The 17,127-nt window shown below is 33.4% G+C and overlaps 1 protein-coding gene across 1 annotated transcript in view; it reads right to left on the bottom strand.

The window, feature by feature from the left end:
• Positions 1 to 17,127, bottom strand: part of LOC139526912 (VWFA and cache domain-containing protein 1-like) — a 45,996-nt gene that overhangs the window by 11,244 nt on the left and 17,625 nt on the right. The window contains exons 8-15 of the mRNA XM_071322065.1: positions 16,947 to 17,026; positions 16,549 to 16,699; positions 9,803 to 10,085; positions 8,997 to 9,111; positions 7,773 to 7,953; positions 5,709 to 5,845; positions 4,296 to 4,462; positions 2,382 to 2,492 (exon numbers count right to left, since the gene is read on the bottom strand). Coding sequence (XP_071178166.1) covers positions 2,382 to 2,492; positions 4,296 to 4,462; positions 5,709 to 5,845; positions 7,773 to 7,953; positions 8,997 to 9,111; positions 9,803 to 10,085; positions 16,549 to 16,699; positions 16,947 to 17,026 — 1,225 coding nt within the window. The remainder of the gene's footprint in view (positions 1 to 2,381; positions 2,493 to 4,295; positions 4,463 to 5,708; positions 5,846 to 7,772; positions 7,954 to 8,996; positions 9,112 to 9,802; positions 10,086 to 16,548; positions 16,700 to 16,946; positions 17,027 to 17,127) is intronic.

The following is a 17,127-nucleotide window of genomic DNA, read 5'->3' as shown; positions in this document are numbered from 1 at the left end:
GAACTACTGTATCAATAGCCTGTTAATACTGAGGTTGTGAGTTCGATTCCCGAACGTGGCAGGTGCACTCGACTCCAATCTTAATTGACTAGGACTGTCAGCTGTCTTACCGAAGGTCGGTGGTTTTCTCCAGACACTCCGGCTTCCCCTACCAATAACTAGAGGCTCTTAAGAGCCTGTGACGCTCACCTTGGTCTATGTGCATATTAAACAAAGGACACAGGTGGATTCATGACAAAATTGTGTTTTGGTGATGGTGATATGTTTGTAGATCTTATGTTACTGAACATTCTTGCTTCTTACAATTATCACTATTTATGATGAACTTGGCCCATTAGTTACAGAGGAAAATACTTTGTTAAAATTTACAAAAATTTATGAAAATTATGAAAATTATTAACAATTGACTATAAAGGGCAATTACTCCTTTAGGGGTCAACTGAACATTTTTGTCATGTTGACTTATTTGTGGATCTTACTTTTCTGAACATTGTTGCTGTTTACAGTTTATCTCTATCTATAAGAATATTCTAGATAATAACCAAAAACCGCAAAATTTCCTTTAAAATTACCAATTCAGGGGCAGCAACCCAATAGCCGGTTGTCGGATTCATCTGAAAATTTCAGGGCAGATAAACGTTGACTTGCAAAACAATTTAACCCCCATGTCTGATTTGCTCTTGATGCTTTGGTGTCAGAGTTATAAGCCAAAATCTACATTTTACCCCTATGTTCTATTTTTAGCCATGGTGGCCATCTTGGTTGGTTGGCTGGGTCACCGCACACATTTTTTAAACTATATTTTTCTATAAACAATGATAAATGAACTTTATCTTATACCTAACAGAAAAATAAAATAAAATAACGGGATCAACGTTCATTTACGCTCACAATCTGCCTTCGAAAGAAGCATACATTTTTGTTAATGTCCCTTTTTTCTGTTGAACTAATAGCAAAAATAACGGTAATATCGAAATAAAAAAATAACTAAATTACAGAAATCGCTTAAATTTTACAATTATTTAGTTTATGTACAGCTTCTTCGAAAACAACAATAAAAAATATAGGTCACCGATGAGTTAAAAAAGATATTTCAATTGTAATAGCAAAAATAACGGTAATATCGAAATAAAAAAATAACTAAATTACAGAAATCGCTTAAATTTTACAATAATTTAGTTTATGTACAGCTTCTTCGAAAACAACAATAAAAAATAAAGGTCACCGATGAGTTAAAAAAGATATTTCAATTGTAATGCCAAAAATGGCATTTTTGCACCAAAGGGAGATAATTTGAAGCATTTTCAATGATATCTACATTTTAAAAGTCACCTGGGGCCAACACGAATTAATTTTTTTAAATGATTTTTGTACCATATGATAAAGTCACAACTACTTAAGGTAATAAATAAAATTTGTAATGAAAAATAAATGTTCAATTTTTTTCTGAAAATCTTATACCCGCGAGCCTCCTTAAGGGTCAACTGATCATTTTGGTCATGTCGACTTATTTGTAGATCTAACTTTGCTGAACATTATTGCTGTTAACAGTTTATCTCTATCTATAATAATATTCTAGATAATAGCCAAAAAACCGCAAAATTTCCTTAAAATTGCCAATTCAGGGGCAGCAAGCCAACAACCGGTTGTCCGATTAGTCTGAAAATTTCAAGGCAAATAGGTCTTGACATGATCAACAATTTTACCCCATGTCAGATTTGCTCTAAATGCTTCAGTTTCAGAGTTATAAGCCAAAATCTACATTCCACCCCTTTGTTCTATTTTTAGCCATAGCGGCCATCTTGGTTAGTTGGCCGGGTCACCGGAAATATTTTTTAAACTAGATAACCCAATGGTGATTGTGGCCAAGTTTGGTTAAATTTGGCCAAGTAGTTTCAGAGGAGAAGATTTTTGTAAAAGTTAACGACGACGGACGACGACGGACGCCGGACCAAAGTGATGAGAAAAGCTCACTTTGGCCTTCGGGCCAGGTGAGCTAAAAACTGACCGCCACGAAATAGCACAATAGTGTTGAAGGTGGCGTTAAACATCAATCAATCACTCAATCAATCATAGCAGTTAAGAATAAGAACTTTGCAGCCCCTTTAATAACTTATCTTATTTTTAAAGTCAGTTCAAAAAGGTATCTAGGAATAATTGTCTGGCTTATTAAAAATAATAAAACGTTAACAAAAATGTATTTTAAAACCCATTTGTTCTCAAAACATTTAGGTGTACAGTTTGTTCTTAAAAATAACCCGTGTTTTTTTGTTTTATTGATATTTTTCGGTAGCTTTCAAATTGAGCGAAATCTTCTTTTATCGAGTAAAAACTGCTTCTACTGGTGCAGTATAGGACAATAATCTTATCCATATACATACCCTCTCTTGAAAATTGTGTGAGCCAGTGTCAGCAGGATTCCTGATCCCCAAGCATCCTGATAGGGTGAAGTAATGTAAATCATTCCAGGATGGGATGTTGTTTCCCTCCACCTATTAAATTAGATATATAGAAAATCCATACAAAAAATGTTTATAAACAGATCCTGCTCCATTATTGACACTCGTCGTGTTGCTAATGTAAGTACATAATATTGCTACAATAATTAAATTTAAAACGATGTCATGAAATAAATATCGCTATAAAAAGACTTGATAGATATTCGCGATTTTACTTGTGTTGATGATATTACCAGAGAAGGAATAAATTGCAAGAATTATACACATTGTTTGCCAACACTAATGAAACAAATTTGCTAACACAAATTAAAATAAATATCGTATTTCCGATTTGTTACAGACACTTTCAAATCAAAAAGTTTGTCTAGCAACACAAGCCTTCTTTTTTCACGACATGTAAACATCTGCTTTTTTGAAATTTCAAAGAAACATCGTAACGGTCAGGTTTGATAACATTAAACTTGTTAATTTCGAAATTATATACAGAGAAATCAAAGTAATAATTCCTAATCAGTTAATCTGGAGTTTATAGCGTTGTAGTCTTGGAATGTTGAGGTTTTGTGTCTAACCAATACTCATTTTGCACCTCAAAACTTGTATTTACATTTAGAAGAGAGGCGAAAGATACCAGAGGGACATTCAAACTCACAAGTCGAATACAAACTGACAACGCTATGGCCAAAAAAGAAAAAGACCCACAGACAAACAATAGTACAGAAAACACAACACAGAAAACCAAAGACTGAGGATTACAAACCCCACTAAAAACTTGAGGTGATTTTAGGTGCTCCGGAAGGGTAAGCAGATCCTACTCCACATGTGGTACCCGTTTTGTTGCTCATGTTAGTACACACCCGATAATAAGTCTAATTCGGTAGGTCACATTTGGAGAAAAGGAGACGGGATCGTAGTTACGACATTTGGAACTCGGACTCGGAGATGCAATGGGGATGTTGAATTGCAATGGTCACGCTGAAGTGCGATGGTCTTCGCTGAAATGTGATTGTTCTTTCATTGATGGTCTAAATGACGCGTGATGGCTATTGTAAAATCAGCAGATGTACAATTATCATAATATTTACGAAGATTTGTTTTTGTTATTTAGTATATAAATGTTTATCCTTTATTTTCCGTGTATGTGTATGATGGAAATAAAAGAGTCGTTAATAGAATTATCATTATGCCATACTCCTGATGACCATACAAATTTAGATTATATGATAATCGTTTACTGTTTGAATATATTCTCGATGACTTGCTTATCAACATGAAAAGCTGCTTCTTACAAACAAATGGACTTCTTCATCGACACGTGAACATGAAAAACATTGAAAATATAGTTTACGTAATCCATTGCACTTCAGTGTTGCCTCCTACGCAATTCAGCGTAGCTATCACCAAGAAGCATCACAATGTCATCCACGTACTTCAGCGTGATCAAAAACACACTGTAGCGTCAAACAATCGCACTTTAGCGTAGCCATCGCGGTTTGGAGTACTATCGCGGTTCACAGTGGTGATCAATAAAGTCACAAAGTACCTAATATTAAAAGAAAAATTACAACACTATTATTTATAAAACACATGAGTGTTCAGTCAGTGTTTGAATGTTGTTTGTTTCTCGTCCAGCCGCACATACTACATACATTTTAAAACCTAACAACAGGAAACAGGCTTCTCTTGGTACAGAAGCTGATAAATAGAAAGGTACATTATGATCTAACAGGACACTTAACTGATGATACACAGCACTTCCACGAAAACATCAATTATATACGAAATCATACTAACTGAAAAAATTTAAAACGAATATTACTCGTTTTATATCAAGCTTACCATGTTTTTTTTTCGTGGTCATAAGACTTAGTCAATGAAACTGCTGGATATACTCGAAAGACTCCGGCTTTTGTTCCAATATATCTCCAAGCCAGGTGACTTACAGGCTGCTTCTTCCAAAACTGTTCAGCTTTATACGTAGCCCAAACTGTAGCTCTGACATCATCCTATATAAGACAAAAACAAACGTTGTAACTTAATTGTAAAAGTTGTCTGTTTTACAGGAATAACAGGAGTATGGCATACCAAAGTTATTATACTAAAATATTGCACCGAAAGTAAAAGCATAATGACAAAACAGGAAACCGATAAGTAAATCGCATACCGTATAGCGGGTTATATTCGCAGAGTTGAAATTTTCACTTATTTTCGCGGATAGAAAGAAAAAAGCAAAAATAAATTCCGCCAATTTAAAAATACACATGCAAAGGTATTGATATAAGTTTTGAATCCGCCAAAATATTTCGTATGTATACCTTATTCAATGAAAATCGCGAAATTTTACACCGCGAAAATAACCCGCCATACGGTATTACTTACCGTCTTTATTTGGTTGCTAGGTCAATCACCGAGTGAGACATATCACCGAATGTATACGTACTAGTCTAAGAGCAACTTAACGAGGAGCACTAAAGGAGCAGGTTCTCTTTCCTCTTACGGAGTACACAACACTAAATTGTTCAGTGGGGTTCGTGTTGCTCAGTCTTGTAGATTTAAAGTTAATGGATTTGGGACTTGTTTGTCTGTTCGTGTTCATTTCATGTTGCAATTACATTGGCAGTTTCTCTTCTACTTTTGATTTTTTTTAATGTCCATTTGGAATATTTCGTCTTTTTATTTGTAATGATGAGTCTATAGCTTTATACTGATGAAATTAATATCATGTTAACAAATAGCTATTGTTACCCTGACGACATTTTTGCCAACATTTACAATGTTATGACGAGACGTAACACAATCTACTTAATCATCTGTTTGGCTATGTGATATTTAATATATTGCATTGAATTCTAATATCTTGCAATTATTGATTGCTCTGCAACTGAGGGTTTTAAAAAAATGTTCACCCGCTGATCAATGTGCTGGCGTATAATGTCAATATCTTTTTAACAAATGAAAAACTGCTATTTTAACACGGAGTAGGTCTTTTTATTATGCTCTAATTTGATATACTGTTATTTACTTATTTTTTATTGTTTGTGCATTTTGCAATGGGAATTTTTAAAACCAAATATGTATTGCAAATTTTGTATACATCTTTACACAATTGAAAATACATGACTTGTATTTAAGTTAATCGAATGCATATGTTTCATATTATTGTTAAATATCTGACCTACCATTTTGTTACTAATTTAATTATAGCTAATTTTAATTTCTTAGAAAAAACAATTTTGATTTCAAATATCTTACATTAAACCCAGGGTTTTGATCCTTTTTTCTAGTCAAATAATCTGTATACTCTCTCACATCAAGTTCAGTTTCTGTTTCATCAATATATTGAAACGGATTTGAAAAAGCTGAAGGCGTGAATTTTGTAGCCGACTGTGCTAAAATAAACAAATCATTAATTTTATAATACAAATTAACACTCAGCAAAATAGATTGATACACATGTAAACATTTTTCTGCTTTATTTGAAACTAAAACATTATAATACTTGTTTCTATGACAATATATATATAATAAGCTAGAGTTAGAGGAGGGGATTAGGTCTCTGCGCAATGCTAGGCGGTGTTGTCTTAGAAGTTAGAAATAAAAAGTACAGGTTCCAGCCCCGCTCGGGGAGGAAGTTACGAATCAGATCTACTCTAACATCGTTAGGTTGATTTTCTAGGCACTATATATATATATATATATATATATATGTATATATATATATATACAACTCGTCTAAACATCAACCCAACAATGTTAGATCTGTAAATTTGCTTTCGCAAATTTTTGGTTCTTCCCTCGCCGGGATTCGAACCCATGCTACTGTGATATCGTGACACCAAATCGCCTGCACTGCAGCCGTCCTGCTAGACCACACGACCACCTGGGCTCTCAAAAAAAGAGCTTCCGGTGGCCATATGTTACCTTTCAACGTCAGTTTTAATCTAGCGGCGTACTACAGTACATGATATATAAGGCATGAAGATGTTATTGTTACAGATCAGCTAAATTATCTATAGTAAAGGATCCTACAAATTAATGTAAGATACAGTCACAGAAAATAATTATATTCATAAGTACGTCTGAGTCAGTGACAACCCTACAACAGATGTATCCATCGGATCGCCATCAATGATGGTGATACATGGCTGTGTACATAATGTATATACAACTCGTCTAAACATCAACCCAACAATGTTAGATCTGTAAATTTGCTTTCGCAAATTTTTGGTTCTTCCCTCGCCGGGATTCGAACCCATGCTACTGTGATATCGTGACACCAAATCGCCTGCACTGCAGCCGTCCCGCTTGACCACACGACCACCTGGGCTCTCAAAAAAAGAGCTTCCGGTGGCCATATGTTACCTTTCCACGTCAGTTTTAATCTAGCGGCGTACTACAGTACATGATATATAAGGCATGAAGATGTTATTGTTACAGATATATATATATATATACGGCAATGGTACGTCCTCTTTTCCTAGAATGGTACATCACCGAATTTGTACTTTCATCAGCAACACGACAGGTGCCACATGCGGATCAGGATCTGTATGGTAGAACAATGATATTGGTATGCAGTTGTATAAGCAGTGGCACATCTCATTTCTGCCACCCCTTAGTTATAGTTCATTGTCTTTGAAACGTTCAATGTTAAAGTTTGTGATTAGGTCAGTTTACGATGAAACACTCTTGGTAAGTCAATCATATTTGGCATGCAGTTTTGGGTCTTCAATGCTCTTTAACTTCGATCTTACTTGGTCTTTTTAACTTTTTTGATTCGAGCATCACTGATGATACTTTAGTAGACAAAACGTGCATCCTGTGTATAACATTTTAATTCTGATATCTATGATGGGTTTATTTGCATGAGCATTTGCACTTCTTATTTCAATGGAGAAAACATGTATAGCAATATAAAATAACAATAAGCAGATAGTGGTATGAAGGACAATGATTTAGCTAGCCAACAAGTATAAAATGATTTATTTAGAATGTGAACAATTACATATCGCTGAAAGAAAATGACAAGCAAGACTCATACAAAAGATTTGTTGGCTTAGAATATGTGCAAGTGTAGCATTCCTTTTATTGTATTGTGGTTCGTTTATTCTTTTTTTTTCTTTTCGTTTTTAGTATATTGTGTAGTTGAATGTTGGTATTTCTTTTGTCTTTTTTTTTTGTCGTGGTATTGTTCATTTTTCTCCGACTTTCCTGTCTCTCTTTTAAAATGGTCTCTGCAACATCTCTACCTAATTATAGCAGGATTTTCAACAAATTGATGTCTAAAGCCACAAAAATACACATAAACACACATACCTAAAGTAACTTTTCTAGAATTAAATCTACATTTTGGTTGACTGTCAGATGTAAGACTTCGGTTATGATACAAGAAAACATTGTTCATCTCTGAGTTTGAAATATCAAAATCAGCTTCCGAGATGACGGTATGCGTTTCTTCCCTCAAAACAATACACAAGTAAAATCTTGTATTTTGCACCTTAAAAGATAAACTTTCATTAAAATTGATTCATCTAACTAAAATAAGAAAACTAGAAAACAAAGACGCACAAGAACTCTTACTGGAAAAATGTATGACTCAAAATTTTCAGCATTTGGACATACTGGAAAATTAGCTTGACGTTTTGTAAGCAGGTGGAAATGGTTTTGTATTCAATTTGTCTTGAATTTATGACAACTCGGCCCACGTCCAACTCGTCCAACTCAAACACTCTCACTCATTATCACAACTTGCATCGGCCTCACAGCAACTAAATGCTTTAAAACGTTTGGGCTCTATTTTGGATAGACTTATTCAGGTTTATGCTATTTTATTTTTATTTTTAGAATATTACTACTAAAATAATTGAAGAAAGTATGTCTTCCATATCTTAATGTAACACTCATTTCCTGTTACGACTTATCACTATGGTTGTCCATGGTTACTGGCACCACGATAGGTACAATTAGCACCTGACCTTATGATAGTTTTAGGTATTAGCATGGCTGCGTTCAATATCGTAGCAGCTACGTAGTGCTACGTAGATTTTGACTATTGAACGTTTAGCTATAGACTAGTTGTTACATAGATATTGATAGCAGCTACGTAGCCGCTACGTAGCTGCTACGATATTGAACTCAACCCATAACAGTTCCCTGATTATTTGTATTTCTGTGTATTACTGTACGGAATGTGATTGGTCAATTCGTTCTTTTTCTTTTAGTTGAGTTGTTAATTGCTAGTACTTCGACGTATAACATTATGATTGTACATTCGTATACTCTTCCTTTTACATAATCAATAGATACATATGAAAATACATGAACGATGATAAGATGAAACTTAAAGCGTTAAATTGATTTTTTTTTTGGCAGAGTAAAATATCAAAACAAGATATGATCAATGTCAATAAATAATTGCAAAATGTTAATTGATACTTAAATTTAATCATTGTTAAATTATAACGTTACCGATTTCAATATTTTACAACGTCTTTCAAGAAAAGGCAAACAGATTTTTTTTTTATTTATTCATATACATACAGGTCCCCAGAAGTACGTTGCTTGATACTGTAAATATCGACTTCCTTCATTCACAAGACGTCCTCTAGGCAAGGTGAAATAAACGTTTGGTAAAGTCTTCTTACCCGATTCACCCCTGTGTCAAATAATAGCGTAGTTTGAAAATTATTATTCAACCTTTATTGATTAAAAATGCGTCGCTAAACATCAAACACAAACATCTTAAAATGTTGAAGTTTGAAGAACCCAATCCCCTCCAAAACGAAAAGGAAGCAAACTCGGTTTTATGCAGAGAGGTAACATATATTCTTGATTCACTTGCATTTCCTATCATGACTTCTTTGATAGAAAGTTGCTGTTTACAAGGAAGCTATGAAACCAAGAGTTCCAAGTGGTGAAGTTGAAATCATCCCTTTGAAAATTACGAACGCCATCACGAGTTGCTTGACCGTAATGGAATATCTGTTACACAGATGACCAGGTATATGATCCATTGGTCGTAACCATTATCCCGTCCTCTTCTCCTAGAATGTTACCTGCCGAATCAGACTGATCATCGTGTTTGTACTTACATGAATAACACTACGGGTGCCTCATGTGGAGTAGGATATGATTACCCTTTCTGGGTACCTAAGTAGCCCCTGGTTTTTGTCTTTAGTTTTCTATGTCGTGTTTTGTCTTTGATTGTTTGATTTTCGTTGGCCATGACATTGTCATTTTGTTTTCGACTAATGTGTTTGAATATTCCTTTGAATTCTTTTATCTCTCTTTTAATAGTTTGAACTTTTCATTTAGCATTGTTATAATGTCGTAGTATAACTATGTACCTTTTCATAGAATTAATTATGTTTGCTGTCCCCGATGTTCTTTCTAGACTAGTTATGTCCACAAGTACTGGATCTTCATTAATTTCCACAAAGGCAGGCTCTGAGAGTAAGGGATGAATTAAAGCTCTCCCAGTATTGTCAATCATAAAGCCGTATGATGAACTTCTCTCCTCAAAATATTCGACTTCCTTTAAAAGTTCGCTTATTTTAACATCAGTACATGATACACCTTGCATAGCTCCTGAATAACGGTGAACGGTTTTACACATTGACGTTATCAACCCTGTGAGGCAAATTAAAAAGATGTTTAAACCATGCAAAATGACGAAATTGACAAAAACATATTTCAGTTCTGGTTTTATTTTTCTGTATTTCATCCGTTCTTCGAAAAAAAATTCTAAATATCTTTCTTTAATTTGCATTCTTTGTTTCTCCCTTTCCTTCCTTTCTCCTATTATTCCTTTTTTTCTTTACATGTATTTACGTGTATACATTGTATTTAGTTATTTTTTTCCGAAATGTCTATCATTGTTTAATTTATGGATAGGTTTTATAAGTAGTTTTCTTATTATTTCAGTAAAATCTTTCATGTTTAGCATCGGTAGGTTACCGATAATGCTGTACCTAAAATACATCAGGTTTACTAGTGAAAGGTAAACAAAACATATTGATGAATGATTCATATGTATGATTTTCATTTCGTTTAATTGTTCTTTAGACTGTTTGTCATAGAGTCGGTCAAACTGTGATTCTTTTATAGGTAATATTTTATTGATTTTTTAAATGGTATAAAAAAGAAGATGTGGTATGATTGCCAATGAGACAACTATCCACAAAAGACCAAAATGACACAGACATTATAACAACTATAGGTCACTGTACGAACTTCAACAACGAGCAAAGCCCATACCGCATAGTCAGCTATAAAAGGGCCCGATAAGACAATGTAAAATAATCCAAACGATAAAACTAACGGCCTTATTTATGTAAAAAAAATGAACGAAACACAAATATGTAACACATAAACAGACGACAACCACTGAATTACAGGCTACTGACTTGGGACAGGCACATACATAAATAATGTGGCGGGTTAAACATGTTAACTAGCGGGATCCCAACCCTCCCCTAACCTGGGACAGTGGTATAACAGTACATCCAACGTAAGAACGAACTATAAAAATCAGTTGAAAAAGGCTTAACTCATCAGATGGACAAAAATACAAGTGGACGTGGCCCGGTACTTATACATCCCAACACAAAAAGACACAATGCACAGATCTGAGAGTAATCGCAGTTATCTGACAGCTAGTTCAAAGCCACTAACAACTAATAAAAAAATCATGCAACTAAGACTAAACTATCAATCCGTACACATCCAACATCCAATAGATTTAGTGTAAAGACGTCATAAACAGCCAGAGAAAAACATGACCTTGTGCAATGCCAAGTTACAGGTATCGACAGATTGTAGATCCATGATTATGTATATGCATATAACATACTAGTAATATTTAGTTAGCTTTTAATTTACTGATTACAAAATCAATATTTATACCAATAAAACAATATTCAATGATCTTATTACAGTGTTGAATAGGTAACCTTTTAGAATAAGTTTATTTAAAGAAGTGACAAGTTTACATGGATCATTTTTAAATTTCCGTGCACGGTTAACAACATTTCCGTAAAAATGAGGATGTGCTATCCCGTTTGAAATAGTTTTCTACAGGTACAACCAAACTTCAAAACCAAATCTTTATATCTATGGAAAAATTTAGTAAAGGTTTTAAGTAATTGATGGTAACGATATCCCTGGTTTAATAATTTACCAGTAATACCTAGGTTGCGTTCGTTAAAATAAAAAACGTCACAACAGACACGGGCATAGCCAACAAAATGTGAAATATAAACACCGTAAGATGGTGCCAAAGGAACATCACCATCTAAAAATGGAAAATTAACAATAGGGAACGAAAAATCGTCTCTTTTGTCGTAAATTTTAGTGTGGACTTTCCCGTTTAAAACAGAAATATCTAAATCCAGGAAAGGACAGTTATTACCGAATAATTTAATTTTGGATGTAACGCGTCTTCTGATTGGCTGACGTTATTTTGTTATTAGCCCATAGACATAATTTCGTCATGTGACTGTGACGTCATCAACGTTTTTTCATGGTTATTGACGGTTTAAAATGGAATTTAGAATTGAATTATAAGAAATAACATAAAAAATGTGGAGCACACTGTTAAATAACCCGCTACGCGCGTTATTCAGTGTGCACCAATTTTTTTTATGTTATTTCTTCATAGACAGAAAAAATATTACAGTCATTCCTTAAATAAATTTAATTTATTTAAAGTTAAATTGCCGCAGTATATTGAGAAAACTCTTGATTATTTAACGAAAAAATATCATCAAGATAACGGTAAGTGTTGTTGAATTTATCAATTAAATGCAATTTGATTTTCGACGGGTCTTTACTGAGTTTAGTCATGGACTGTGATTCGTAACAGTACAAAAATAAGTCTGCTATTAAACGGGGATACCTACAACCTGTCGATAAACTTTGTTGCCGAAACGTACATAAATATTATCAAGGAGAAAATTAACAGCTTCAATCATCTCATCACACCTCCAGTAAGTATATCTAGCATATGTGTTGATTTTTTATTTCGAGTAAGTACGTTGTAATGAGCTCTAGATAGGCATTTGGTCAAATTTTTAATTATAGACTCAATTCAATTTCAAGATGGGAAAATGCTGTATGTTGATGCATAAAAGTGTGAGAAAGCGAACACACTGATGTTTGTCAAGCTGTACTATCTTTGCATTAACACTGCAAATAAGTCACAAGAAGTGTTTATTAACATTTGTCCTGTCGACGTCTTGTATAGCTCACAAGCTATTGCTCATGCGTATCCATTGTTGAAGAATGTATGGTGACTTATGATTGCTACCTTTTACGTTTGTTATGTCTCCGGTAGAAGGTTGTCTCATTGGCATTCTCACACTATTTTCTTATTTTTATATAGAATTCTTGGTTCTCATTTTGGAGACATGCATGTAGGTTTACTAAGTCCGTGTTCACACCAAACTCCATGTACAGTAAACTTGTTTACAATAATTTTAATGTACTGGACATTGGTTTCACATTAAATTTGTTCACATGTCTCGGTTATTGTATAGAAAGGTATATACTATGAAAATTAGAGCGAGGGGCTTTGCCCCAAGCAGACTACACGAAATACGTCGGACCGTCGGACAAATCCGGTGAATAATGGATCGGTCTGGTAAAATTTTGTTGAATTCCGGTCCGAATGTCCGGTGTTTTTTTTTCATGGATTTTTCTAACATTCTAGCAAAATTGCCAAACGATCTCAAATTCATTTTCATCTTTATTATTCATCACAGCGATGTTTATTTTGTTCAACAGCTAGCTTTATGCCGAACATCGCCAATCAGTAATGTGTAAATCCGGGTAAAAACATATCTGACTGTCAAAAACAACAATGGATGCCATCATTGGCACAACCGGAAATGTAAATAAAACCGGATCAGATTCTGGGAACGGATAAGGGTAATTCCGGGTTTGCCGATTTAAATACAATAAACGAATAAAAATCCAAGCAGATCACAAAATTTAGCTATGAAATATAACCACAAGAATTGAAAACCAAAAGATATATGAAAAAGAAAGAAGAAACAGGAAATAATATTTTATACAGAAACTCTAAATTATGTTTAGTTCACAAACATTGTCAAAATCCAATAAAATGGGACATTACTCTTCACTGAAATGCATTCAAGCAATTGTGCACAACTTTCGTAACAATATTCCCTCTTGTTACATCATTTTGTTTTAATTTGTGCATTTTGGGGAGGAGTAGGGCACAACAAAGTCATATGTTTGTTGTTTTTAGTCGGATAATATACAATTAGATGTAAAAATTTTGTATATAATTAATCCTTTAATATTAGTCTCTCATAATTCTTAATAGAATGGCACTTGTATATGTTTTAGTATTTAAGCTAATGATATTTTACTGTTAGTTTTAATATACAATATGTTTTATAAATGTTATCCAATATTTCATGTTATACGCAATGTTTTATATGTTTACTGGAATGTATAATGTTATACAAGTGGTGAGACTTTAATAAAAAATATTGAATATTGAATCTGTAAAAAAAATTGGTCTGGTAAAATTTCATTCGGTCTGGTAAAGCTAGGATGCTTACCAGACCGAATGTCCTGTAAAAATAAAATTCATTCGCGTAGTCTGCCCAAGCTCTTATTTTCATAGTATATACCTTTCTATACAATATCCAATTTAGCACATATTTACAACTTGAGTAATCCTGTAATTAGTCTATTGATATGTTTTGGCTGACTGGATGTAGCTCATTTACGTAGTTTTGTAAATCTACTCACTATAATATCATTGTAAAAATGGGATTTCAAAGGCCCTTGACTTTAGAATGTAAAGAAGGTAGCTGCTGGTGTAAGTATGATTATTGATATGAACGAAGCGTTGTTTTACTATACATGTACTTATTTACATGGTAAGATGACAAAATGAATTGACCAAGAGCAGACAATTCTTAAATTGCAGTGAAAGCTTTACATTCTTGAAAACATTTTTTTTATTTCACATAAAACCTAAAACTATCTTAATACAAACAGTTGGATCCCCCTCCCACATCTTTGGTTGAAACACCTTTTAAAAATGGCTGGATCTGCCCCTGGTATGTACCCATAGGTAGTCTAGTGGATAGTTTATATGCATGAAGTATTTGTCACTGGACATTAGGCAACCAATTATCGACCAATTTATGACTAAATATATCAAATTGCTTTATTAATAATTTCCCTTCAAAAGATTCATGGTTGACTCTTTTTGTGTACAAAGTAATTGCATGGAAGATAAAGGATTACACATTTTAGATTGAGTTGTACTTTAATCAAGGTATAAAGCACCATTATTATTACTCTTTATTTAAATGAAAGAAACTTTTTTAATTGTCAAAACAAAATTTAGATCAAAAGATTGATTAGTAGGATGTTAAAAATCTTTTTGAAAACTAATTACAAACTATTTAGTTAAATTTGGATCACATCATTTATTTCAAAATAGCCAGTAGCAATTTTTTGTTCTAATATCTTGATTACAATACAATGAAATCTTACCCTTGTGGTCATTCATGCGTAGTTACTTAGTACACGAAAAAAGTATGTACGATGAAAATTAGAAGGCAAATTCAAGCAATTTGATTGGACGAGAAGTTGTAAGTATGTGCTAACTATACACCTTTTTTAATTACCTGTACATAAGATTTGTTCACATTTGTAAACTCTATGTCATTTAAATGTTCATTACGTAGAATCGAATGAAACGTTTTCGGACAACTTTTCTAGCAGTAAGGGAACGACTATTTGACTCTTAATAGAGGGGGATGGAAATATTCCGAACCCAAATTGGATAAAGAAAACAATTCTGGTTCTACAGATGATAAAAAATATTCTGAATCAAGAGTTTCCCCATACATTATAGTATTAAATGTTGAAGAAAAAAAAATTGATTACCAGCATAAAAAAAAAACAAAAAAAAAACGGAATAAAACGTTTGCGCGCAAAAAATTCTGACTCAGATAAATAAACAAAATACCCCCCCCCCCCCCCCTTTTTTTAAAGTTAAGTGGTTGCTCTTTTATGAAAGCCATTTTGATGATTTGCAGTAGTTTAAAGATACTAAAGATGTCTCGATTAAGCATTAGAAAACGTAGGCTGGAAAAGCGTGCTTACAGACGAAGAAGGATTGATATATAAGGGATCACTATATGTCTATCTTTTCTGTTTGTTCAAATGGTATTTCTTCTCCAAGAAGTATTTGGCAAAGGAAGGGGGTAATTTTTTTTTTTTTACTTTTTAAGTGTAATTTCACGGATCCGAGATACTAGACAAACAATACATTTACATCACACTTTTTAAGTAATGCATTTATGAGTGAATCGTTGTTTGAGTAAAAACCAGTGGCAAATATTTCTGTGTAAGTCAAGTCGATTCGAAAAGACCTTAATTTTCAAATGAATTATGTGTTCGGCAATGATGCTGCTTTGAGTCTTGATAAGGGCTTAATAAAGCTACGTTAAGTTTTATTTCTAAATAAAACAAATAAATATATCAAGTTATACAAATATTTCTGTAAAGAACTTTATAAATAATTGCTATAAATATCAATTTTATTCAAAAAACGTTTCTTCCTTAAATATGCACGGTGAAACTAATGTTTCAAATGCCTAGTTTTGTGTACACTAAATGTACACAAGGCCTACATCGAGTATCGACTGCGTGTAGACAAAACATCATTTACACTACATGTAAACATTGAGTTTTATCAATGGGAACGTAATTTTGTTTAGTTTACGTGTAAGTTACACTTACGCAACACCGAGTTTAGGTCAATGTGAACACGGCCTAAATAGATATTCCAGTCACTGACAGGTAGTCTACGGTCCAAACAATCAATATAAACTGCTGTAGTTTTCAAAGGATTTTATGAACATTTGAAATTCATGTTTTATTTTTAATTTTTGAAGTTGTAGCATATTCTCATGAATCCTATATCTATATCTAGATCTTGTTTTCATAAGCATGCAGCTATAAAATTTAAATTAGAGATTAAATCTGGAAACAGTTATATTAGACTCATCGAACCTCATCGGATAAAATATAAAGTACCTGCCTCTTTCAGAAAACGGATCGACGTATGGAATACTGAATACCTGGTTAGTATTTACATGACGTGATGGTACATGCAGATGGACGTAGAATGTGGCCATTTCCATAGATAAACGTCCATGTTGATTCTGATCCACGTACGTGAAATGTCCTTCCTAGAATAAATATGGAAAACATATGTCCTTCATTGTACATAACTGCAGCCTGATAACGGGATACAGAAGCATTCGTATTGAATATGATTATTGCCTGACTAAATTGTCTGCTCAAACATTCATTTATTTACATAATTAAATGTCAGTATAAAACTCTCATATTTGGGTTTTCTGTTATTATAATAATGCAGTTACTGTATCTTTTCTGACGAAAAAAGCTTTGTTAGCTAAATTTGTTGATAAATACCCGAATATTTCCGTAGTACGATTTTGACTTTGCTTGAGTTGCCATCTCTCGTAATTGTTGTTTCATCTCGTTCGTTGCACCTGTAACCATACAGATTAAATTAAGTGTACATGCTATGAATGAGGTCTAGCAAGCCCCAATCAAATATTCTGGAATTTGTTATAATACCTTCACCAACTAC

The sequence above is a fragment of the Mytilus edulis genome, chromosome 6, assembly GCF_963676685.1.
Source record: "Mytilus edulis chromosome 6, xbMytEdul2.2, whole genome shotgun sequence".
NCBI lineage: Eukaryota > Metazoa > Mollusca > Bivalvia > Mytilida > Mytilidae > Mytilus > Mytilus edulis.
This window is presented reverse-complemented; position numbering and strand designations above follow the sequence as displayed.